The sequence below is a fragment of the Sebastes fasciatus genome, chromosome 17 (genome assembly GCF_043250625.1).
Source record: "Sebastes fasciatus isolate fSebFas1 chromosome 17, fSebFas1.pri, whole genome shotgun sequence".
NCBI classification, from domain to species: domain Eukaryota; kingdom Metazoa; phylum Chordata; class Actinopteri; order Perciformes; family Sebastidae; genus Sebastes; species Sebastes fasciatus.
The window spans coordinates 15,036,097-15,061,960 of record NC_133811.1 but is presented as its reverse complement, the minus strand read 5'-3'; the positions used below and the strand labels follow the sequence as shown (position 1 = coordinate 15,061,960).

At 39.0% G+C, this 25,864-nt stretch overlaps 1 protein-coding gene across 3 annotated transcripts in view; it reads right to left on the bottom strand.

Annotated features, from left to right (window-relative positions):
- Positions 1 to 25,864, bottom strand: part of calcr (calcitonin receptor) — a 70,186-nt gene that overhangs the window by 17,628 nt on the left and 26,694 nt on the right. The window contains exons 3-17 of one of the 3 annotated variants that reach the window (XM_074614022.1): positions 16,879 to 16,948; positions 14,134 to 14,281; positions 13,770 to 13,877; positions 10,488 to 10,573; positions 10,236 to 10,392; positions 9,988 to 10,098; positions 9,764 to 9,876; positions 8,179 to 8,251; positions 7,960 to 8,070; positions 7,605 to 7,714; positions 6,467 to 6,632; positions 6,276 to 6,386; positions 5,939 to 6,051; positions 4,270 to 4,361; positions 944 to 1,070 (exon numbers count right to left, since the gene is read on the bottom strand). In XM_074614022.1, the coding sequence (XP_074470123.1) occupies positions 944 to 1,070; positions 4,270 to 4,361; positions 5,939 to 6,051; positions 6,276 to 6,386; positions 6,467 to 6,632; positions 7,605 to 7,714; positions 7,960 to 8,070; positions 8,179 to 8,251; positions 9,764 to 9,876; positions 9,988 to 10,098; positions 10,236 to 10,392; positions 10,488 to 10,573; positions 13,770 to 13,877; positions 14,134 to 14,281; positions 16,879 to 16,923 (1,671 nt within the window). In that variant the 5' untranslated portion in view covers positions 16,924 to 16,948. Of the gene's footprint in view, positions 1 to 943; positions 1,071 to 4,269; positions 4,362 to 5,938; positions 6,052 to 6,275; positions 6,387 to 6,466; positions 6,633 to 7,604; positions 7,715 to 7,959; positions 8,071 to 8,178; positions 8,252 to 9,763; positions 9,877 to 9,987; positions 10,099 to 10,235; positions 10,396 to 10,487; positions 10,574 to 13,769; positions 13,878 to 14,133; positions 14,282 to 16,878; positions 16,949 to 25,864 lie in introns of all 3 variants that reach the window. The other 2 variants (XM_074614020.1, XM_074614021.1) reach the window with 2 other exon arrangements.

The window sequence follows — 25,864 nt, the reverse complement described above, 5'->3', positions numbered from 1 at the left end:
TTACGATAACTTCTCCTCTAGTGCCATTATCAGGTACAATACTTGTACACTTGTACACTTGTGCAAAACTCATGACATGCCCATCAGCTTTAGCTGTACTTTGTTATGTGCTAATTGGAAATGTTAGCATGCTAAAATGCTAAACTAAGATGGTTTATGATCAAATACCATGGATGTATAAAGAGAACTAGATACAGCGTCGGAGGCGGGCTCCCGTTCATTCCTATGAAAGTTGCTCGATTGCTGAGTAATAAAGTACCCAGATCATCTGGCGATCTTCCGCATCCATAGAGCAGGCGCAGTAGCGTTTCCTTTAACTCCGCCTCCCAGCCCTCGGTCTGTTTCTCATTCACATGAACGGAGTAAGGGAAATAACTCTGGATTCAGCTATTAGTGCATTTTACAACTTTTAGGACCTAATGATTTAAATAAGGGCTATTCAAGTGTTCGTACTGGGAAGTTGATTTTACTAAAAAAAAATTATCCGCTGATTAACAGACATCTCTTTCCCAATGTAAGTCTATGGGAAAAAGTCTTTTTAGGCCCAATGGCATCACGTGACGGACACGGAAGTTGTAATACCACCGTTTGGCCACTACGTAAAATTGGCCCGGCGGTCTTCCTGGGGGCTTGTCAAATATCTGCAAAACTAAAGACATTCCCATTAGCATCAGCTGTACTTCGATAAGATAAGATTAAACTTTATTTGTGTTTTGTACTAATTAGCAAATGTTAGCATGCTTACATGCTAAATTAGGGTGGTGGACACAGTAAACATAATACTTGTTTGCATTGATGTTGTGAGCATGTTAGCATATAGTTAGTCTAACAGACTGTGACAGATACGTTGTGTGTTTCCATCCCCACATTGGATGTATGGCAGCGCTAACAATGACATTTGTGGTCGTCCTGGTGGTAAACATTCAACAGAGGCTGAACTCACCGGGTTTCTGCTCACCACTTCAGGATTATTGACCACTCCTACAAGGTAGATGATGGTGAGGGCTGAATTGAGCACATAGGACCAGAAGAGGTTCTTGTGGAGGGTGATCCTTTGGCAGCTCAGACTCCTGTGTGAAGAGAGACGTCATGATTGACTTTGTAATATAGCAGGACATGATGTGATCATTATTTTTTTTTTTAAATCTACAAATTATGAATAAAAACTCTTCTGACACACAAAAACAGAACATTAAAGAAGACAAAAATGTGCAACAACCGATGAAGTAAACAGGAGAAAGCATAACTGGCGGGCTAATAGTTAAATGAGGTTGTCAGATGTTGCTTCAGTCTGTAAGATATCAAATAATTGGGATCTTTTATCTCAGAATGTTTTGTGGTTGTTAAATAAAAAAGCCCTGGGATCAATGAGCTGGATTGCCTCTAAATGCTCCGTACAGTGCATGCTAGAAACGCTGTTAAATAATGCATAATAGATCCCAAGGGTGGCCCTCATCACTTAGAATTAATAGCATAATGAAATGCTTGCCAGGCAACGTGAAAATCTATTAGAATCAAAACCGTTACAAATAATTCATATCCACTAGCTTTATTGTTGGTTAAATGATGTTTCAATTTCAGTGCAGCCATCAAATGTACTTCAGCTCACAGACAGTGTTTGAAGCTAAATGAAACCATACACCAAATATACTCTGCCTCCTATAAATGTGTCATCTGCACTTTAAAAATTGATATCCTTTTATTGCTCATGGACAATTTTATCTTTGTTGAGCCATAAAAACCCCAGAGACTCATGAAAAACATGAAGATCGCTACGTTTCCCCAAGCCAAGACAAAACAGCATATACAACTGCACATTTTCACCGTCTTATTCAGAGGCCGCGGTCATCTCTGACAGAAAAAACAGCCTCGCTCTAGCTCCAGACATAAGAGGGAACGCAGGAGCTGCTGAATGCTTATATACAAAGGGGATTTATCTAAAAGGGGAAGTCAAAACACAGACTGAATCCTTATGGCAGCGTCGTTCGGACTGTCACAGGTCCCAACGTCTTCTGGGCTGTTCAACCATGTCTGTTTTTCCACAGCAAGCTGGAGTATTTTTATCTGGGAATCCGGACAGTGTTGATGTAGAGTTGTAAATAACAAAGTAGTGCAGCTGTACACCATCGCATACCGCTGTAAGCTTCGCATCTGGATCTTATAATACAACATAAGGCTCCAATATTTTAAGTGTTTTGGCTATAAATAGTACAAGTCAAAATATATAAAGGATTTTCTAAGCCAATAACTTTGTTGCTTTATTGAGATTTTAATTTGTCGGGACTGTGATGTTGATGAATTGTAAATATCCCGCTGAGTTTCTCTGTAGCTGAGTTAAGAGTTTGTCTCTCAGCGGGTCACGGCGTTTTGCAATAATGCACCTGACCTAAACACAGCCGCTAGATTTACGAGTGTGTATAAAACTTTGCAGCAAACTGAGGGCCTCGTACAAGATCTGTTCTGGATAACAGCTGCGTTTAGGAGGTCAGCACCCTTCAACATGTCAAATTTTACAACTGTAGCATTCATGAACAACAAGGCCAACAATGTAAAAATATTGATACAGAACATAAAATTAATTCCCCCCCCTCTAGGCTCCATATTCAAGTTTCTTCATAGGTATCTGAAGAACTATAAACCCTAAGCTCCTAAAAAATAAACTATAAAGTTTCAACAATGTGCAGTCTGCTAACTTTTTCTCAGGCTTTATTACCTCCAAATTTCACATCCATTAGCTGAATATTTTGCCTCCCTTCCCTTTATCCACGCTGTTATTTTAAACTCTCATCTAGTTGAATTTCAGCAGCAGTATCTCCTTTAATTGTGCATTTTCTCCCTCTGGGATTAAGCAGTTCATCAGGATGAACAACCTTAATGAGCAATGCGCTCAGGTGCACATGTTTGTAATAAAAGCAAAGCGCCAACGCATTCCATGGACGTCACAGCTCCCCAGTTTTGAATCCTAAATATCCATGAAATAAATGTGCGGTGCAAGGAGACCAAATTGGCATGAAATTAGCGACAGTTAAGTTGTGTATAAATTACACTCAGTGAGGCAGCAGAACTGGTTGATAGTTTGCATTAATTTATGACAGCAGCTATGATTACTGTCATCACTTTTAATTTAACACTGTGCTAATTTTAAACACATTTAGATCATGTTACTTGTCCCAGAGCAGCTCTACGAGTAAACCGCCTTTTTAATTATATTCTAAAATGTGACATTAACACTGAAAAATCTTGTGTGGACAAAGGCAGAATGGAAATTTTACTGACTGCACATACGATTGAGACAAAAGTACTGACAATGGTGAATAATGAAATGGTTGGAGGAGACTGTAGTGAAAGCTCAACACCATCTGTGGGCCTGTCATGTGTGATGATGCTAGTCCCCATAGTAGCCATTTCATTGTATTGAGACCATTTATTAAAACTTGATCTCACTGTATAAAATGACCTGTGATGACCTCTAGGATAATCACAGCCTCATGAAACTTTACAGCCACAAAGTTAAGACCTGGGGCATTCAGAGGATGGATGGCTTTCCTCGGTAGATTGACAATAAGGGGGTTTCTGAGCAGTTTCCAGAACAGATGTGCTCACCATCCAATCGCCAAAAAATGCAATTTTTGCATAAATCTCCAAATGTCAAAAGTTTTTGATACCAAATGACAGCAATGGCTTTTTCTATGGTGTACCTCAAGGTCTGGGTGTCTTAGCATGGTATTTTGGGGGGATTTTTAATCATTTTGATCAATTCTCGAGTGGTAAAAAAATGGTTAAAATTAGCACCAAATCTGTGTAACAAATGTTATCAACCAAAAATTGCTGCAACAACTTATGAGACATAATAGAGCATAGGAATGGCCATCGTATACTTCTATCATAATGTTCTAACCCCTTATACACTTTTACAATTTATAATTATTGACTAGAACAACTTGACACACAGTGCTAAGCTGCATCTCAAATGAATCTTCCCAGCTTTCAGATGATGTACACCACTTCTATGTGACATATACCATTGACCTGCTATCCCCCCGTAAAGACTCCCTGTATCCCCCCTAAAAAAGACAAACATGGGTTCAGGGAAAAAAGGGGTGAAGTGGAAGAGGTTAAGAGTAAAGCTACCATTGATTAATCACCTCAGAATTATGACAAACTGCATCAGCTTTCGTCTTGGTACAACCATCCTAAATATTTACTACAGTCATTACAAGTCATTACTATTAACTGCAATTGCAGCTAAATTACCGTCGAATCCATTACCTGAAGGAGAAGAAGATGGCCAGAGAGATGAGCAGAAAGACGATGGATAAAGCGTGACCCACAATCGCCATGTAAAACAGGATATACGCCGACTGTAAAAACAAAACAATAGATAGAGAAAACATATGTAGAATTACTACTTAGAAAAAAGTAGATGTACAGAAGAAATGTGCAGTACATGAGGTATCACATTGTTGTATTTTGTGCCGATCAAGGCCATAAACTGCACAAATAGTATTCAACATGTGACATTTGGCACTAAATAAAGTGACATCAATGTTACAGTTCACATTTTTTCAGGGTCAATTAATCCAGGGAAATGTGGCAGAATCTTGCAAACAAAAAAATATACCAATGTTCTCACATCTCAGTTGATGGTGGCTTGCTCATGAAAGAAAGAATAAAGAGCTAAAGTTGGCATCAACTCAGTCTTATCAGAAAATCAGGGAAGGTTTATTTTTCCTTTATTTCTCTTTGGGATAACACTGCTGAGGCTGTTTGTTCTAAGAAGTTTCCTGAAGCTGGGAGGCTGAGTCAGCAAAGATCAGGTTTCTGTGGTAACAGATGGAGCGGTCGATCTTTGGTTCTGATCGATCAGCAGACTTTAAGTCTTTCTCCCAGGTTTGCCAGGACAGCAGCGTATAGTACACTGCCTGGATGGAGACAAAACGGAGTTTCTTGCAGTTGTTTTGTTTACAATTTGCCGTTATTTGCAATTGACCATTTCCTCTTTTACAGATGGGAGAGCAGAGTTGTTATTTTTTTGTTCATTTCCTTGGATATTTGCTGGGTGAATTTCTTTTTGACAAACCTGTTGTCAATAAAATAGAGGGTCCCTAATCATCAGCATTAACAATGGAAACGTTTGCAAAAGGAAAGCAAGAAAATTTAAATTAGTCATCACAAGGCTTTAATCCATGGGACCGTTGTTCGTGTCCCATGGCTTAATTTTCACTTTCACTTTCACTTTACAATCAGCTGTTCGCTTGTGTCCCGTGTTCACAACGTTTTATTTTTTACTTTACAAATCATAGTAATTTTAAGCCCAGCCATGTTGTTTTTTCTTAAACCTAATTAACTGGTTTTGTTGCCGAAACCTAAGCAAGCGTTTTTTGTTTAATTCACAACATTAACCACGTGTTTACTGCGACCGAAAAGTGACGCTGAGGGGTCTGACAAAGCGTCAGTATGTGACGAATTTGGGTGAGAACGTGTTGAAATCCTGGAATGAGCTCTGCGGTGTGCTGGTCTGGTTTCCATGTGGGAAACGTTGGTCCAGCAGCCTGGTGCTGTAGGTGATAAGAAGGTTGTTAATAATGGTGTCAACACAATGCTATTTAGGGAGACTCTTCTGCCAGGCCTGTGTTTTATGACGACAGTATAACCTGAGAGACAGAGGGCTTACATGTTGCTTTCCACCTCTACATATTTCTCTGGAGCTCAGTATAGGAGAGTAATGTGTTTTGGAAATAAAATACCTGTTAATGTTGTTGTCTCGTACAATATTTATGGCCTGCTACGTCAGAATTTCCAGTTTTCAGATTTTCTCCTATCTGCTCACAAATACCAGACTCCATGCACAAAAATAAAAATGTATGCTGAGCCATCACACTGTGACCACCAGGCAGTAGATCTGTGATAGCACGCTACATTATCTTAAATAAATTACCTTCAACTTTGCCTGGGTGTTTTCATTGCAGAGTGTGTAGTTGGACCAAGTCCTGTTGGTATCAGGGTGGCGAAACCACTGCCCGTCCTCCCCACAGTACTTTGTGGCCTTTTCTGAAAGTTACAATTAAATAATAAATGCATATTTGCCAAACATCTTCACATTCATACAGGTGTGTCCATGTATTCAGGTTCTGTTAGCCTCGGTGAATAATTCATCCTCAAAGCAATTAATATTTTATAGTTCTTGAAAAACAGTCAACAGAGTGTCAGAAGTGGAACTCATTGTGCATCAGCAGACCATTAAAGGAGCGACACTCTTGAGACTCGCTGCTCACCTGTCGGGTCAAAGTCGACGAAATAATTGGGGCAGTTTTGAGAGGTGTAAGTTCCCGCTGGAGTGTCGTCCCAGCACAGCCAGCCATCCCAGTTACGACTGCAGTGCCGCCCTGTAACATAGCAACACAGAGAGTTAAACATCCGGAGAGGAGAAGCAGCCATGATGAGTCTCAGTAGATAATATCTCTACCTGTTTTGTTGTAAAGTGCATCTCGATTCATTTTCTCGAAGCATTTGTACTGGCTGTCGAGGATTTTCTTCCTCACAATATCCTGTCCTTCAGGGTTGACCATGGGGCTGACTGTGGCCTCATCAGCAAACTCCACCTCCGTGTCTACTGAGAGCTGGGCGGCTGCCTTCATTTTAGAGACACACACACACACACGCACACACATAAATACACAGTCATGATCAATCAGGACGGAGCAATGAGCAGTGAGGAGGCTATGGAAAAAAAAAGGCATGACACACAATTGAGTGTCAAGTACAAGAATATGCTTTTCCTGTACGTCTGTTGTTGACAGTGAAAGAAAGAAAGAAAGAAAGAAAGAAAGAAACTATGTGAGTACTATTTTCAAATCATATTATACTGAAAATGCTAATTTTGCTCATCAATTGCTGTATTATTAATGAACTCATCCTATTTAAAATCACATTAATTTTCATTGACAGAGACAATATAAATACAATTATTTTTTCCACAAAAAACAATGCAGTATTTTGTATTTTTTCCAGCTCTGAGTACTATTAGCAGATCTTCCTTTCAGGCTATGGGTTTCATATCCTTGATACCTCTATGTATGGCTGACCCAGCTTATGATATGTATATACTACATTTGTATGATTTCGTCCCAAACCTGCAGAAAACCACAGCAGTATTGGTAAACTTAGAGAAATACTTCACCCACAAAATGACCATTTGTATATCAATTACTCACTGTGAATGGAGAATCCGAAAACAGAGTAAATCCCTGATGAATTGAAGTAAATGGAGGCCAGGTTTAACAGCAAAACTATATCAAAAATGTGTTTACAAACTCTCACACAACTTGAATACCTGTATAATCAAAGTTGGATGTTTTGATATGGTTTTGCTCTTGTTAAAGCTGGCCTCCACTTACATCAATTTGTCACTCTGTTTTGGGATTCTCCGTTCACCGTGCAGGCATGCGAAAAAAAAGGCGAGTTTTCTTCAAGAATTCAAGGTAACACATGGTGAGTAATTGATATATGGGAGAATTATTCCTTTAATTACCAAGAATCCCTATGCATAATCTGCACAATAAATCCTGGATGCATAGTTATTACAGTATATCAGGAAACATTACCTTCAACCTCTCCTTAGTGACAGCACAGAGTGTATAATTGGTCCAAGTCTTATTGCTCTCTGGATGGTGAAACCACTGCCCGTCTTCTCCACAGTACTTAGTTGCTTTTTCTATAAAGAACAATTATATCATAAATAAATATACTGTATGTTATTCATTCTCCAAATTCCCACTCCTCTATAAATCTGTGCAGCTGTGTCCATAAACTCCAATCCCATTAGATTTACTAATTAAATCCTCACAGCAGCTTTATAGTCCATCTTCTTTAAACACAGGAAAATAAGGTCAGAAGAGGTTAACAAGATATCAGTAGACTTTTAAAACAAAAGCAAAATTCTTGCGGCACACTGCTCACCTGTGGGGTTAAAGTCAAAAAAATAATCTGGGCAGTTCTGGGAGGCGATGGTTCCCACTGGAGTGTCGTCCCAGCACAGCCAGCCATCCCAGTTACGACTGCAGTGCAGCCCTGTAACGTCAACAAAGCCACAAAAACATGATGACAAATGTTTACAGGCCTCTTGGTCATACCTTCATGAAACTTCTCCAACAGAGTTACAGTAGACGGTATCAGTACCTGATTTGTTAGAAGGTGGGTTTCGATCTATTTTCAGGAGGCATGTGTACTCATTCTCAAGCATTTTCAGTTTCTGTAAAAAAAAAATATGTATGTTTCAACATTACATAATATTGTATAGACAAATTGAGAATCACCCCAAAGTTTGACTCAAATAATCCCTTGTACAGGAGACCACTGTTCACATCCGGTTTCCAAAGCAGACCACATCCAACGGTTTTGGAAGGCACTCAGACAACGCTGTACAGACGATGGTTGTGCTAAGTCAGAAAACACTATTATATTGTAGGTCATTTTAGAAAGCAGTGATAAGACGTATGCTCTGATGAAAGTCTGACAGACCGAAAGCTTAGAATAAAGTGGAATACTGCATAGATCTAAGTGTGAGGATATCTTTTCTATCATCTTTTGGACTCATTGATTTTTCCAGCACCTTAGCAAAGATTAAGACAGGTGGAGCGGTTGACATCCTGCATTAGAAAGCAGTGATAAAAAAACGATTTTGTTTTTTAGGTTGGAGGACTCATTGCATACACAGAGACAATAGCCGTGTTTCCATTCACATATTTTTATTCAAATGTTTAAGTATTGCATTAGAAAAGCTCTATCTTAATGGCAAAATTCAATAAAACTTCCTCAATTGTGAAAAAAAAGTTTGGTGGTTTTCACCTCAGTCAAAAAAGAGTTAATGCACTAAATGTGTTATGGAAACGACAAACTTTTATCTCACATGATTAATCAGCTGTTTCTGCTGTCGGCGTCTTCTCGGATATTCTCATAACGTGCGAATGCTCGTCTTCGTCTCCGGACAGCATGAAACATGGCTAATACTAGCTGACATTAAACAACAATTGAAACAAATTCCTGAAAACCTCTCTCCATTATTCTCTTGTAGATGGGTTGAATGGCCAAGCCTTCTAAGATCTGTTTACTGGTGGAATACAGCCATGTAGCCTATAGCGCCAACTTCTGAGGAAACTATGCTGTGGCAGTTTATTCGCTCTAAACCAGTTCCTGGAAACGGTCCTAATTTGCATTTCTTTTTATGCAACATGTCAAAAGTTTGCTTAAAATTCACTTGACAGTTGAATGGAAACACGGCTATTGTGTACAGACCAACCAGATGATCCCTCACCAGCTTCCCACCCAAGCTGGGAGTACCACTCGTCTCTGCAGCAGACAAATGTTTTTTTCACAATTGGTGTGCTACCTTATGTAACTCTCTTTAGTAACTGTTCAGTTCAGCATTTGGTATCCTACAACTACGTTGCACTGTTATAATGGATCAAAAGATACTGCTCCCATTATGTGCCTTGAGTACAAACCTTTACATGACCTGTATCTCTATTGTGTGTTTATACTGTACCACTGCTGTGTGTATGGCTGAACCCCTGAGATCCCAATGCTATTAATTATCCTGTATATGTTCTGAATAGTGGAAACTATATACCTATTATTCTATTAATGCAGACAAAGGGGGGCATATGTCCTGAACTTGCAGGAAAACCCATCAGTATTGAACCTGTATGCATAATCTGTACAATAAATACACAATGGATAGCTTATTTCATCAACAATACTTTACCCTCAGTCTCCTCTCACGGGTGGTTACGCAGAGTGTATAGTTGGTCCAAATCCTATTGGACTCCGGATGGTGAAACCACTGACCGTCCTCTCCGCAGTACTTGGTTGCCTTTTCTGGTAAGAGCAATTATGTGATTAAGTCCAATTTCTCAGTCAACGGAGGATTAAAGGTGAATTCATCATGTGAGGGTAACAAGATATCAACAGAGTTTCTTCTTTGCTCACCTGTGGGGTCAAAATCGGCAAAATAATTTGGGCAGTTTTGGGAGGTGATGGTTCCCGCTGGAGTGTCGTCCCAGCACAGCCAGCCATCCCAGTCACGACTGCAGTACAGCCCTGTAGCACCACCACCACACAAAAACATGTTCACAGGCCTCTTGTTCATACGTTTTTCCAATGAGAACTATGTAACATGTACATATCATGTTAATACATAATAAAATAGTTTGCCGGCAAACTTGAGTTACCGCTACCTGATTTGTTATGAGGTTGATCTTGCTTCATTTTCTCAGAGCATTTCTTTTTATTCTCGAGGATGATTTTTTCCAAAACACCGCCTTGGTCCGTGTCAACCCCTGTGGGCTCTGTGGTCGGCCCTTCGGCAGCATCCCTTAAAGAATGGGGGACGTCCTTCTAAGAAAAAAACAAATGAGTGTACAGAGCAGCTGAGACTAGCTTCATCTTGTTCTTCCATTACTTACAGGGAAAAAGCCAACACCAAATACCTCTGATTTTTTCTTTGAAGCTGGTTGACAAGTGGACCCAGTCTGGACCCAGTTACCAAATTCGGCACAATATTTGGTCACTTTTCCTGTGAGGAAAAAAAAACATGTAATGACTTAACAGCAGCTTGATTATCCTGAAAGCTCCATATACCATATCAAATTAGTTATAGGCACATTATTGCTTCTGTTTGAGGTCCAGTAAATAATCTCTATGTTCTTTGCTCCGTCTTTGTTTTTCAGCATCATCCAAACACATAAATTGGACCCTGAATCTTGGCATTACTGGAAAACTTTCCCTCTTGGGGGAAATTTTCTGGCAAATTCTCAGATGTTGGGTTTAAAACCACATGTACTGTAGATCCATGACTGGGCTAAGGATGAGATCACATTGGTCCTGACAACAACAACCGTAGCCTGACTGCCTAGTCGTCTCCGACAGCTCATCAACTGTTCAGCATCCACTTCCAACTGTACGTCTCCCCCTGAAGCCTCATATCAGCAGCATCGGCTTTCAAATAAGGAGCCGTAAGGGGACTCTTAACGTCACAGGCATTTTGGTAAGACCCTTTATGAGCCTTCTCTTACAAAACACCTTCTCGCTCTTCTCATTCATATCCTCTCTCCCCATCCATCTCTTTGACTCCAACTTCTCTGTCTTTTTTTGCAATCCCTCTTTTTCTTTGATTCTCTTTTTATACCCTTCAGTCCAATCTCTGTCCTCTTCCTCACCCCCCTCTCTCTCTCCATCATATTGCATCTCCTAAATCAGACATGACTCGACTCTGGATTTCTTCAACTAGACATAATTGAGCCGCGCATTCCTCACAATGTAATAACTGCTCATACTGTAGTATACTGCAATCCAAACAATAACTGTGCTTACATAATCGATTTCCAGTCAGTTTCAATATAAATAGATGTCTGTTTGTTTTCATTCAGTCTGATTGATAAAACACAACAGGCTAATGATTTACCTTATATCTAATTTATAAATCTCTTATACTAGCTGTCCTTTTCACTCACTGTTGTGAAAGTCTTCCTCCATTGTAGCATATAGAAGCAACAGTGATTTCTTTGTTAAAGCTACTATGAGGAACTTTAAATTTGTTTCGATTTTTTGTGGACAAAAGCGGTAGTGTTTCCGACCATCAGAGTCTCTTTAGAAAACATCTAATTTTACTGCAGCAGGATCTGACTGTCTGCTCCGCTCAGTCCTGGTTCTGGTTCTCCCGTGCGTCCCTTCCCACCAACGGGCCCAGCAATACGGCCTGAGCCTTCAGCAGCGCGGTGTCAGTGTTGGCTCCCAGCGAGGACCTGCGGAGCAGTGAGGCAAAGCTCTGCTCCTGGCCAGAGGAGGAGCCGCTGCTACCAGGCACGGAGCTCTCCTACTCTCGACAGAGCTCCGACTGCCGGTCGAAGGCAGTAGCAAAGCCGGACCTGTGTCTATCCACGGTGGGCCCGCTGGAATCTGAGCTGAAGGAGTTTCTGGTGAACCTGCATGATTTCGCATGATTTTGCATGATTTTGCCTGATTTTGCGCAGAATCCGACCCGGTGGCACCGATGACAAGCATTAAGAATAACTATATAGAAATAGCCAATCTTCTCGCTGATGGTCTTGTTTACTTATGGAGGTCATATAGAGGCATCAGTATTAAATTGAGACTGTTTCATAACCAGTTAATTGTTCCTTAGTCTACAGCGCTCTGCAAGGCTATACTTATAGGCACAGCAATGCTTTGAGCTAAATGCTACAGTTAGGTGGCTAACATGCTCACATGGCAATGCTGTAGATGTAATGTTTACCGAGGTCACAATCTTACTTTAGCATGTCAAGCACTAAACACAAAGTAAAGCTGAAGCTGATGGGAATGTCAGTAGTTCTGCAGGTATTTGGTCATAAACCAAAATATTGGCCAAATTAAAATTTGGACTTGATGATGGCGCTAAATGAAAAGTCAAGTTCGTCCAATAGTTTTTTAGACATTTCCCTCAAAACCCAAAATGTGCACCTGGTGACACTAAAGGAAAAGCTATAAGCTCACCAAAGTCATTACATCCTCTGGGAACCATGAATGTCTGTACAGAATTTGGTGCCAATCCATCCAGTAGATAATAAGATATATCACTGAATATGTGGAAATTTTGAACTGCTGGTGGCGCTAGAGGAAATTCTTTGGAGTCACCACAATGCCGAAGCTCTTTTTCTCAGCGTTTACTGTTGCGGCGGATGGGTGTATATTGAAGTTACAAATAGTTGAGATATTGGAGTCAGGACCAAAGTGATGGACTGACCAACCAAGCAATATTAACATTAGAGCCACTTGAGTGCAGGCTGATAAAAATAAAGAACTAATTAGCATGAACCTCTAAAGATGCCAATGAGCAACACATACTGTAGCATGATCTACAGAACAGAACAGACACCGCCCGAAAAATATGTCATAGTACTGTCTATGTTGTTTGATTGACGGGCAAAGGCTCTACAGCAGGGAATTTGGCAGTTATGACTGATCATGAAATCTTCCTTTAAATAGGGAACTATTGACTGACTTTACTGCTCAACATAAATCATATCTGCTTAGGACATGATGCATAAAATGCAATTACATTATGCACTTTAGTCAGAAACACTTGCATTAAGAAATTGACCATGTATAGTAAATGGTTATATACTGTGGTTAGACTTGGTGGAAAAGGCTCTGCTGTTGGAGGGAGCAGAACAAATCTAAAGAATCTGACCAGTAACTTGGAGAAATAAACCCTCTTTAATAATGTGGACATTAAATCTTAGTAAATCAACAATACCAAAAATATAAGGAGGATGTTGTTGGGGTGGAGCAGCAGAGTAAGAATGAATGGATTTCATTGGATGTTACTGGTCAGCTGGTAGCCACACAGCTGACGAACGAGGCAGTGGTTGTGAAACATGTATGAAATAGCTAATCAGTAGTTTAATTACATTTTAAAACCAAATTATGATATGATTATTATTGTTACCACAACAATCTGCAGTTCTTGCATTGTGAGTTGCTACAAGCTCAAAACTCGGAGCACAGCCTAATAATGAACCAACTTCCCCCTGACTGTCAGACATTAAATACAAAATAAAACCCTCCAAGCTTCCTGAAACCAGTGGACCTTTTTTCATACAGTCAGCCCCATGACCTTTGACCTCAATTACACACAGAAGATTGGATCGTTTTCTGTGTTGCCTGCTGAACTGGAAAAAAAAGTTCAGGGAGCTTGTCGCTGTGTATTGGTGCGAGAAGATCTTTCTTACCAATTGGGTCCAGGTCAGAGCGATCTGGACAGTTTTGTGTTACAGACGTCCCGGCCGGTGTCTCATCCCAGCACAAAAAGCCATCCCACATACGGCCACAGAACGTACCTCGAAAGGAGAAAGGAAAAAAGGTGTAATGACTGTTCTGTTCGTGTAGCACAAGTGTACATCAAGTCTTCTACAGCTTCCACTCCAAAAGCCTTCATTTGAACCCTGCTGGCAACACTGCCGTCACCTTGAACAAGAATAACAACTGTGTTCTGCTCCCAATCCACCACCTTACAACACCATTACACCTGTGATGCTCTCCCAAAGCTAATCGATTTGGCCTTAAGAAGCCTTAGAAATGATATGGGCCTCTCACCGGTTCTGTTTTCTTGGCGCTCTTTGTAGGACAGCTCAAGACATTTATATTGACCCTGGCTCACCGCCTGGTCCTGTCCATCTGTCACGCTACGTCCAGGCCTGAGTGATGGATCTGAGATTGACTCAGCACCTCCCACCACCCTGCACTGTTGAGACAATACGGCACAAGAGGTGACAGGAAGGGGGAAGAAAACATGTTTATACAGACTTGGAACACAGTGTGGAGTATAGATAGGAAGTTTTTCTGTGATTACTGCTCTGATCTACATTCCCCTGACAGTCAAAGATAAATACTATCTTGGATGGTGCTGTTAGTTAAATTTCTACTACGTCACGGTTTTATCATGTTTAGATAAAGACATAAAGATAAAAAATTAATAGAAGAACAAGCATGATACGTTTTTGAAGCATCTTCAAAGCTGATCTGAGGAGGATTTCACTCCGCTTTGAATTTCTAGTGACTCACTATTACCGTAACTCATTAAAGTGTGTTTGGGAGCTCACAAAAGAAGTTAAGTAGCTGATTTCCACCAAAATGCATCTTATCTCTGCTCTACAGTTTGTATTTGGAGGTAGAATTAAAAATGAAGAAGAAGAAGAAGAAGAAGTGTGAAATGCTGATTTTGATAATGCTGCTCACTGAAGGATAAAGAGACCACTTTGGTTTGACTTATTTCGCATACTTTTGGGGGCTGAAAATTAAGCCTCTCAGAGTGCCAGGCTCATGCACCTGCATTTTCTGAATTTTAATACTTTGCCTGGGAGATTGCCTCTACATGCCTTATCATAACTGAGATGAAAACCTCCTACCTGTGTCTCTTTGCAGAGGCAAAAGACCAAAATACCATTCTTACCTGTCTGATAAACGCTTGTAAAAGTCAAAACACTTAAGAAAGAAACAGTGACTTTTGTGAGAATGCCGACGTCCCATGTAGCAGTTTAGCAGCCGTACATATGATGTCACTCCAAACATTGAAGTAAATGACGTCATACATACGACCACCAGGCCACCACCAGTATCAACAGATGAGAAAAAAAGATGTCAAGGCCTCTCGTTGCCTTTTTACAATTCATTCATCTTCCTGAATCAATGACAAGACCACTCGAAAAAGAAAGTACAGACACATAAAGCAGAACAGCGTAGAAAAGATTTGCCACGGATACTATTCTGGATGTTTAGCTTGATGCTAAACAGCAAAGGAAACGTCCATTTCACACCGACACTGAAGAATTGAGGACCAACTGTTGGGCCAATGACTCTTGAAGGACCTCTATTTCTCTGCAGTAAAAGCTTGAGCTGTCTGGAACAAGATGAATATGGTCTCTGAGCTTTCCAACATTTAGAGCCACGATGTTTAAAATACCATTTATTATTGAATCCTCATTAAGCCATTTGGTGTGCTGTAATGTGTAAGTAGAGCTTCAAGTCCATCAAAAGGACTTTCAAAGTTAGATTTGTCTAATTATAACCCCTTCCTCATCAGCATATTATAAATGACAGAACATACTGCCAAAATGTAAGATATCACATTTGTGTTAACATCTTTGACTGATGATTGCAACACTGCTGTAAGCTAATTGATGTAATTCCTCAAACACTGGAGAACACTATGAATATGACTCAACACTTCGAGCTGATTTGAAATAAGATGCTACAGTATATACTGTAACACTTTGTATTTGATGGTAACAAACCACCAGCCCCCAACATCATGAGAATATATGAATAGTAGTCAACGGCGAAAGACAAATATGTTTTTGATACGGTTTGAATTGGGCCATGAATTACACATATGATGTTTGTCAGTTTGAAACATAATTTTGCAAGTCTGTGTATGCAGTATGTCGTCAAACTGTTGAAGTATAAGACGTAATTAGAAAGACTACACACCCAAAAGTCGCATAAGTGACGTTAGTTAGCTGACATTACACTCATCGAAACCTTGTAGAGCCGGTCCTGCATGCTTGCTCTTATGGAACCAATTAACTTTCCTTTCGCACAGCTTTTTGGCCAAACTAGTTGTGATTTTAACCTCTTTTAATACTTTTTCCCTCGTTCTAGAAGAACGCTAACAGGCATGTTGGTGTTGTTTGAGACGAGAGATGTAATTCACTGAGCGGTTTCACACAAAACTAAATGATACTACGACAAACCTACGACAAACTGAGACTTTCTTGACTTGCAAAATTATCTTTTAAATTGACAAAACATCATATGTGTAATTCATGGTGCAATTCAAACAGGATGAAAAGGTTAGTCTCTCATCATTGACCGTACTGTATATATTTTTTTCTAAATAAGGTCCCAAGCGGGACACCACAGAGTTTTAGACCCAATGAGGTATTACATTTTCATTTTGTGTCTATATCCAAACCAAGTTGAAATACAGGTAAAATGCAAGACATTGTAAACTGTGAGTCATCTGCATAAAAGGATCAGATATAGTAAGAACATGCAGACACGTGCAGTCATGGATCACTCTCTTCTGGGTCATCCAAGTTTGTAATGAACAAGCTGAGCTAACTATAAACTATAATTATCAATTATAAATGGTGAGTGAAAATTAATCATGAGATTTTTTTTGCTGAGAAAAGAAAACCACTAGACCACAATATATTACGTGTCCATTTAATGAAAATGTAATCCTATGTTTAAACACACGTGTGCAGCATACATAATGGGCAAAAAGAGAAGGGTAAATTTACCTTACAGCGTTCCTGGAATTAAAAAAAGAGAGCTTACCGACAGGAGAAACCAAAGGATCCAAAGGGAGCCTGGTAACTTCATATCTTCCTCTCACAGGCGAATCTCTAGAGAGAGAGAAGAGAGCAACAAGGTACAACTATCAGAAAACAAGTTGTCTACCGTGAAAGTGACTGACTGAACAAACAGATGGCTGTTTCAAATCCGGATTACGGCCTCAGGAGAAAACAGCAACAGCAATCATTAATCTGAAATGCAAAACACTGCAGCAAAGGCACTGCAGTTTATGGCATTTCACACTTTGTGTCTGAGAGATAGAGATAACATGTACCAGTCAATACGTGAAACAACGGAATAAAAGAGTAACGTTATATTGTGTGAGCAAAAGGAGACACAGTCAGACAAAAATAGTTGATGGTCATTAATCATCTCGTGCTGAGCCTCCACTCCTGCAGGACGGCAGCAGAGTGCATGTGAGATTAAAATTCACTTCAGGTCTCTTTGCTTTGGCTCGCAGAGACTCTGTTGGAAGCCCTTCACTCCGCAGTTTGAACAGTTTGGACGACCTATTGGTTGTTGTCCACACGCCACAGCGACCCAGGTAGACATGCATGAGTAAAGTCACTGTGAGAGGTTAGCAGGATTGATAGTAATTGTTTTGGCTTTCAGATACACACTGATGGTAGGCTACTCACGACAAAAAAAACTTTGAACTGCATCGGCCAAGTATTTAGTGCTGATCTCTGAGACCCTTGAATTTCCCTAAAATTTCTCATTTCTCATTTCTCATTCATAATTGAGTAGATATGAGGATGATTATTATTATTAATGCTAGACCCAGATGTCCTCTGTCTTATATCTACTCTCAGAAAGAGGCCTCATCTATTTCTCTGTCCCAGGCCCAGATATAGTCCTACCCTCTGTGTCAATTACATACAACAGAGTAGAGCTGAAACGATTAGTCAATTAATCTATTAGTCAATTGACGGGAAATGAATCAGCAACTCTTTGGAAAATTGATTCATTGTTTAAGTATTTTTTCAGGGGAAAATGGCAATCAATACCTGGTTGACCTCAGAAAACAAAAAATGTAACTTAAAATTTGAAATTGTTGGCAGGATTTTGAAGTAACAATTCATTTGATGACTCTTGGCGTAAATCTTATAGTATTTCCTGTTAGCATTAAATGGTTTGTCTGAAGTTCTAGACAGATACATAGATAGATAGATAGATAGATAGATAGATAGATAGATAGATAGATAGATAGATAGATAGATAGATAGATAGATAGATAGATAATGTGCAAAATGTGCAAATTTGTTGCAGTTTTTTTTATTTGAAATAAAAAGTAAATGAGGTAGTATCCCGACGTGCAAATTTAACATGTTCAAGGTTATTGAAGGAGCAAAACAGAATGGAGTATGGTTGAAACAGAAAAGTTCTACAGGTTTTTGTGTTGAAAAATGACAAAAAAGTACTTCATCCGATTTCCTGTTGACAAATTGACAGATGATTTTTTTCAGCTCTAAAACAAAACCAACTTTTTATTTTCAATTTTTTCACCGTAAACCTCATCCCCAGTCTGAATCCAAATCTCTGTCTATTCAGCCATTATCGGTCCTATCCTAAACTCTGCTCGGTATTTCCAGTTTAACAAAAGACGATACAGTATACCCCTGTGGATCCAGTATGCTGGAAAACTCAGTCAAGGACACAGCGACAGACCGCTCAACATTTCTGCTTTGAAAAGAAGTAGTGAAGAAACACAAAGAAGCACACAAAAACACCAATCAAAGACAAAGGGGAAAAAACAGAGGACAGAGGAAGGAAAGAATGGATCCCAAAATAGCCTCTGGGAAGAGAAGATCTATAAAAACCATCATTGTGCCAGAACAGAGAATTCACACCAATTATCAGCAAATAACCTCCGGGTGTTTCTACAAGTCAAACTACAGAAAAGACACATCCCGACAATGCACAAATGACTTCAAAGGAACTGTCAATTGATTGTTTCATCATTAACTGTGTATTGTCGAGGACAGGGAGAACTAAGGTGCATACTAACAGGTAAAAATGTCCTCAACAAAGAAAAAAAAACAAGCACTGGTCATTTGTTAACACTTAAAGGAATAGTTCAACATCTTGGGAAATGTGCTTATTCACTTTCTTGCCAAGTGTTAGATGAGAAAATAGCATAAAGAGAAAACCAAGGGGAAAAAGCTATCAAAGCTCTGTCCAAAGGTTAAAACACAACTATCAACACCTCCGCTAACGGTGACGACAAGATTCATGCAGATTATAAAAACACTCATATAAATACTTTATATGACTTTTGACAGGTCATTTTATAACATCTACAGTATGGGAATTGTGTCTGTGTGATTAAATCGGGATAGCAGTATAGGGATTATTTGAGACACCAATAATCTCTGGAACATTTCAACATTATAACACACTCTCAGTCCATCAATAATGCATTTCCCAACAGCAAGCATCACATTTTAATATCTCTGCTGCACATGTGACATTTTACTCAAACTCCCAGCTATATTTGACTTGCAGCGGGGGGAGGAGTGGGCTCTTTCTACTACGTCTTTCTGTCTCTCCCATTAGCTTTTCGTGCGTCTCTAAACATAGTCCCCAGAGCATTTATCGGGCCATTATGTCCAATGTGATGTGATCAGTAAGGCTTGAAGCATGTGTAGCTCATTAATGAGACAAGACCCCATAAAGGGAAGACAAGGGAAAGCACTCAAACGGGATGGGTGCATACTGTAGTACGTAGTAGACGTGTAAAGCACTCGATCCTCTCCAGGAATGCTGTTTAGCATTATGGTGCAGTGTGTAGGATCTGGCGGCATCTAGCAGTGAGGTTGCAGATTGCAACCACTTGAAACTTGTGCCGTGTGCCAAGCGTGTAGGAGAACTACGGTGGCCGACACGAAAACGCGAATGTCCCTCTCTAGAGCCAGTTGTTAGAGTAGCATAGGTTATTTGGAGAATAGCAGGGCCATAGCTTAGAGTGTGTGTGTGTACGTGGGAAGTGAGTGGTGAAGCAAGAGAGAGAGATAGCGGCGGTGAATGTACAGTCGAAGTTGCACTTTGTGCAGAAATAAATGCTGCAGCTCCTCAAGACCAACAGAGGTTCCCCGTGTCGTGTTTCCTGTCGGCTGAGTGGAGTGACGGTGGGGGTTAACTACGGAGCGAGTAACGTTATTGACTCTGGCCCAAGCAGGAAAAGTTAACACAGTGGTTTGTCCGTTCTGGGCTACTGTAGAAACATGGCTCCATGAAGAGGACCCAGATATAAACGGTTCATTCTAAGCTAACGAAAGCACAACGATTCTAATTTCAGGTGATTATACACTAAAGAAAACATACTTATTAATATTATATTCAATTTCTGCCAATAGATCCCCTAAATGTTAAACACTGCTCCTTTAAGTCAACTGTAGATCACGTGAAAAGTCAACCAAATGGGAATTTGAAGGAATCTGCTTTTGCAACATTAATTAAGGTTTAGATCCTAAACTAATTTGAAAATAAAGACACATTAATTACTGTGGTGACCGTAATTAAAATGTCTGTAAAATGAAGGTTTAAAAACTGTTGTAGTTGAAGGTTTTACTCTTGAATTTGTGCCCATAAACAGACACTGATTTAGTTTGAAAATCAATGAAAAGCGTCTTTTTTTTCCTGGAGTTCTTTACTTTACAAAGGTACACAATGAATGTGTGGCTGACATTCAAACTTTAAGATATGTTATCTTTTGTATATTCCACCCATCATCTGCCATCATTGTTTGGAGTACTTTCATTCCATGGTTATTATCGTAAACTAAAACTGAAATTAAAACGAAAATAAGCAGTGAAAAATATTATCGTAAACTAATACTAAATCAAAATGATATCCTTTAAGAAAAACTAAAACTAAAACGACGAAAAGATATTATTGCCTGGTTAAAATTAAATAAAAGTTAACGTAAATTAATTTAAATTTTTTTTGTTTTAATATATCACAACCAACAAAAGTAGACAGAATGACAGCAACTTTCGTGACATTGAGCTACAGAAATTCATCGGACCTGACATTCCGCAATTGCTTCACAACTAATCCCTACTGTTTTTCACATGCAGTTTAGTCTTGTAGAATTAAATAACAAGAACATGATTTCAATACTGTAGTCGATGAAATGCCATTTAACCATGCTATTCAGCTCAGGTCTGATGTTAACCAACTGGGATCGGGATGAAATTGCAGGTGACAAGTTTCCTTGTCAAGTGTGGTAGTGAAAGAGTACTCAAGTTGATTCTCAATTCAAAAGATTTTAACATTATGGTCATTCCTACAGAGTTCTCCAACCATGTATTTTGTATGTGTCTACATACGTTTGTAACATTATACCTTGCTTTAACAAAAACAAACTAAAACTAAATAGACAAAAAACTATAACTTTCTGACGGACTGATACTAAAACTAAACTAACATGATATTGAAATGTCAAAACTAAAAGAAAAGAAAAAATACTTGACTATTATAACCTTGTTTTGTTTGTGCAAGAAAACTCTACATTTGGTGGTGATAGACATATTGCCTTAGGCTTTCTTCTGTTATTCTCAGAATCTCTATAAAATTGAATAAAAGTGTCCTGATTTTATTAGTATTATTATTCATGTGTTTTGCCCTTGGTCAGATCCTCTGTCTCTTCTCTCCCCCTCTCCTTCTGTCCTCTTTTTCATTACCCCGCATCCTTTCTTCTCCTTCTCTTTTTGTCATCATTACATCACTTTGACAGCAGCAGACGGAGCCACCCATCTCTTCTCTTTCCTCTTGCAGTGAGCGCTCACAGGCCCGGTGACAACACAGATTTGTGGTGACATCACGACCGATGGAGGATGCAGCAGCTCGATCATCCCCCCCCCCTGACGTCTCACCACTTGGGAGCCCATCACTCAGTCTGAAGGGAGCAGCCACAAGGACGTGATTTGGCGTCCCATTCCCAGGGCCGCGACAAATGAGCTGGATTACAATGCAAGCTCAGGTGGATTAGTTTGACGGATGGACAGATTGTGGACCTCATGCACAAGGCTGTCATTTAAGTCTTGTCTAAACAGCAGAATATTTCCACTGATCTACAAGCTACATGATCTACAACCTATATCAAAGGACTCTCCTTTTTGCTTACTACATGTTTAACAACTCTACAACAACACATCCATAATCACACTTCCCATTAAGTCAGTAAGTTTAATGAAACAGAAGGATTCCATGGTATAAAAGGTAGAGCTCATACATTTATATCATCTCGAGTTATATAATGTCATATTGCCCACCCCTAAATTCACATTACATTACTGCAGAGACTTCAAACATACAACATTTTGTTATCTTTATTTAATTATTTTCTTTCTAATTGAAATTTTTCTTAGACAGTAGTCACGTCCTCAGAGTGCCCTGTTAGCAGGGACTGTTTTTACTCATCCTTGATGTGCATTCAAACGCACTAATCTAAAGCCTCATGCATATTCCTTTTATGACATTAATGTTTGCAGGTTGTTTTTCCAAGGTTTGAATTTCTGACTAAAACGCATGTGAATATAATTCAAAGCACTAAATTAAATTTAAGAAGGCCGATTTTCGAAGCGTGAATGTCAGAGCGCCCTGGTGGAAGAGAGGTTTACGAACGTTTTCTACAATAAACTGCATTATCATGTGACACATTTTCCCTGTGATGGATGATCACATACTTTATATCACAAAATTGTTATCATGTTTATGTTCAAACAATACTGAAATAATTGGAAATGTGGCTGCTGGTAAGGTTATCAATCTCACAACTTATAGCATGTTTTTGTAGGCTGGTATATGCAGTTTGGAGGTAATGTGCTAAAACATATAACGATATAGAAATGTCACCAAAATGTAAAAACAAAGACTCATTCTGATAAAGTACCGTTCAAAGAAGTATGACTCCGTAGGACCTCACAGTGCCAAGCTCATGTGGACTGATCAGTCGGTTTTAACACTCTGCTCTGACGTCTTGAAGCGAGCATATTTCTGTGTTTGAGTCAAGCTCGTGTTGCACCTCAACACAGGTAAACAGCGAAATCTGTGAAAGCTCTGCAGCTTGACTTGTGCTTTTTGGCTTTATCATCCATCTAAAAATATACCAAATGCCAGTTTCTCCAATTAAGGTAAAAAGATCAAGCTTGAATCTTTTCCTCACATGCATTTACCTCCCACTTTTCCCTGCATTCTTATTTCCTCTCTGGCCTCTTTTCACTTCCATATATCTTTTTGCTCCTTTAATCTATTTCCCCTCTCACATCGTTTCTCTACCTCTCTCTCATCCACCCCCCTTCCTGTCTTCGCTCAGACTCCCCTTCTCCTTTCTATCCCTACCTTCTTCTATAATCTCCTCCTTCAAAAGCTCTGCCCTCCTTCGCTCTCCAGTCGCCTCTTTCTCCCCGTTTCCGGCTTCATTTTCAAGGCTCTCTCTCTGACTCTCTGGGCAGATCTAACAGATTCATCAGCCAGCACATCCTTTAAACATTAAACAGGTCCCCGTTATGGTGACACATCATATTTCCAACTAATCTGTCTGCGTACCACAGTCCTCTTGTCCTATTCCCTGTTCTACTGTAACCAAGCAATCAGAAAAGACACAGAACTACTAAAATGTCTAAATTACTTAAAGAAAAGCAGCATAACAGAAAATCAAAGAATGTACAATTGTTAACATTCATATTGTTTTTAGATTAAATAAAGGTCTTTCAGTGGATGGGAGACCTCACTGTAAAATACAGTAACAGCACATCTGGATGTAATAGGCCTCCAGTTTGGGATGTAAAGACGCTGTTACCAGTGAACAGTTTTGATTTAAAGTTGCTGTGTTGTCCAAAGTTAGAGATTAATGGAACTTTAATTTCTCAGAGGATAAATGGAAGCTGTATTTCAAATCAGGGTCTGGATCCTCTTCTGAGTGAAGTGATTCCCAACCAGGGGTACTCACAGGGTACATACAGTATTGTGGAGTAGCTCGGCTATTTAAAAAAAAAAATTGAAATAATGATTTGGTAAAAGAAAAATACATATGCGTATTTATGTTTGAATGGAAAATAAACACATTTTTAAAAAGGCACCCTCCACAGTGTTATTAATATCTTATTTGGACCTTAAACCTCACCTTAAAAAAAAATTTAAATTAAAAACTGCCCATAGAACCCATTTTAATTTACATATCTTGAGGTCAGAGGTCGAGGGACCCCTTTGAAAGCGGCCATGTCAGTTATTTCTCGCCAAAATTTAGCGCAAGTTTGGAGCATTAGCCTTTGCCACAAGCTAGTATAACTCTGGCTAGTATGGTTGGCACCATGGATTCCTTTGGTTTCTAGCTTCATATGATACCAGTACCTTCACTCTAGCTTTAAAACTGAGCCCACTACAACCTGAAAATCACAAGTTGCATTAATGCGTTAAAGAAATTAGTGGCGTTAAAAACAAATTAGCGTTAACGCTGTATTATCATGTTAACTTTGACAACCTTAATGGATAATAATAATAATAATAATAATAATAATTATAATAATAATAATAATAATAATGATAATAATTATAATAATGATGATGATAATAATAATAATAATAATAATAATAATGATAATGATAATAATAATAATAATAATAATAATAATAATAATAATAATAATAATGATAATAATTATAATAATGATAATAATAATAATAATAATAATAATAATAATAATAATAATAATAATAATAATAATAATAATAATAATAATAATTATAATAATAATAATAATGCATTTTTATTAAATCCTTTTTAGGGAAAATTTAAATCAAATCTGTGCTGAGAATTTTTTTTTACCAAGACTCTTCCCTGCCCTCCCAAAAAAGTCTATCCTCATAATCCTCCCCGTTTTTAACACCCTTCAAGAGTTATTTTCTACAGTCTCTAACCAATAAACTACTACTATGATGTCAGGTGTAACACCTTAACCCCACTTGCTGTGAATAGGAGAGTGTGAAAAACAGCTTGCAGGTGAGCAGAGAAGTCAAAATAGAACAACTGAAAAATCAAGCTTCTGCCACCCCAAGTGTGTGTAAACCTACTGAAAAAATTGCAAGGTCTGTATGTCTTAGATGATATTTTTTTATATACGTATATATATTTAGTAGTTTTAAAAAAGAACACATTTGGAACATCACAGATGGTGTCTATGAAGGAGTACATCTACATGTATAGGGCTGACAATAAAGTTTAGGAATCACTTTTTTAGCTGAACCTGCACCTCCTCCACATACAACACGGTCCTACTTGAGCAGAAGAGGGCTACATTTCTTGGACGTATTCAGAGATGCCTTTGAAATGTGTTGTTTAGCATACCAGAGGATCCCACACAGTTGATTCAGCACATCATTTTTTTTTCATAACTTATTTTCCACTTGTTTTGGCAATTTAGGTAATTTATGACTTGATCTGTGCATGTATTTCTGCTGCGTTTCAGTCTCTTATCAGGCCTCAAGTGCTCATCAAATAGCCACACAGTCAATTAGTTAGCAATGTCTCAGAACTGGAACAAAACAAGGACACTCATAGTTCACCAGCCAATGTTATTTTGTTTGCTAATGCTTTTGATATTGTGAAATGAATAGGATATGGATGCAGTCTATGAGCCCAACACAAAGGCAGTGAGGGATTGTTGAAGCCTGATTTACTGTCTAGGCATCCCAAACAGCCCCAGAATGTGTTGACGGTTGACCAGTTGAAGACCAAACAGATTATGACAAGGAAAATTCATCTCCATGATGAGTAAACAAATTAAGATGCATCTGAATACACAAAGCCTTCATAGTGTGGATTGATTGGACTGCTATCTCCTCCAGCATAATGCGACTCATCTTAAGGAGGCCAGCGTATTTAATTGCAGACTCAATCTTCCTAGTTACATGTTATGCATCTTAAGCTGTTTCATTCTCAACATTTTTTAGCAATGATTACCTT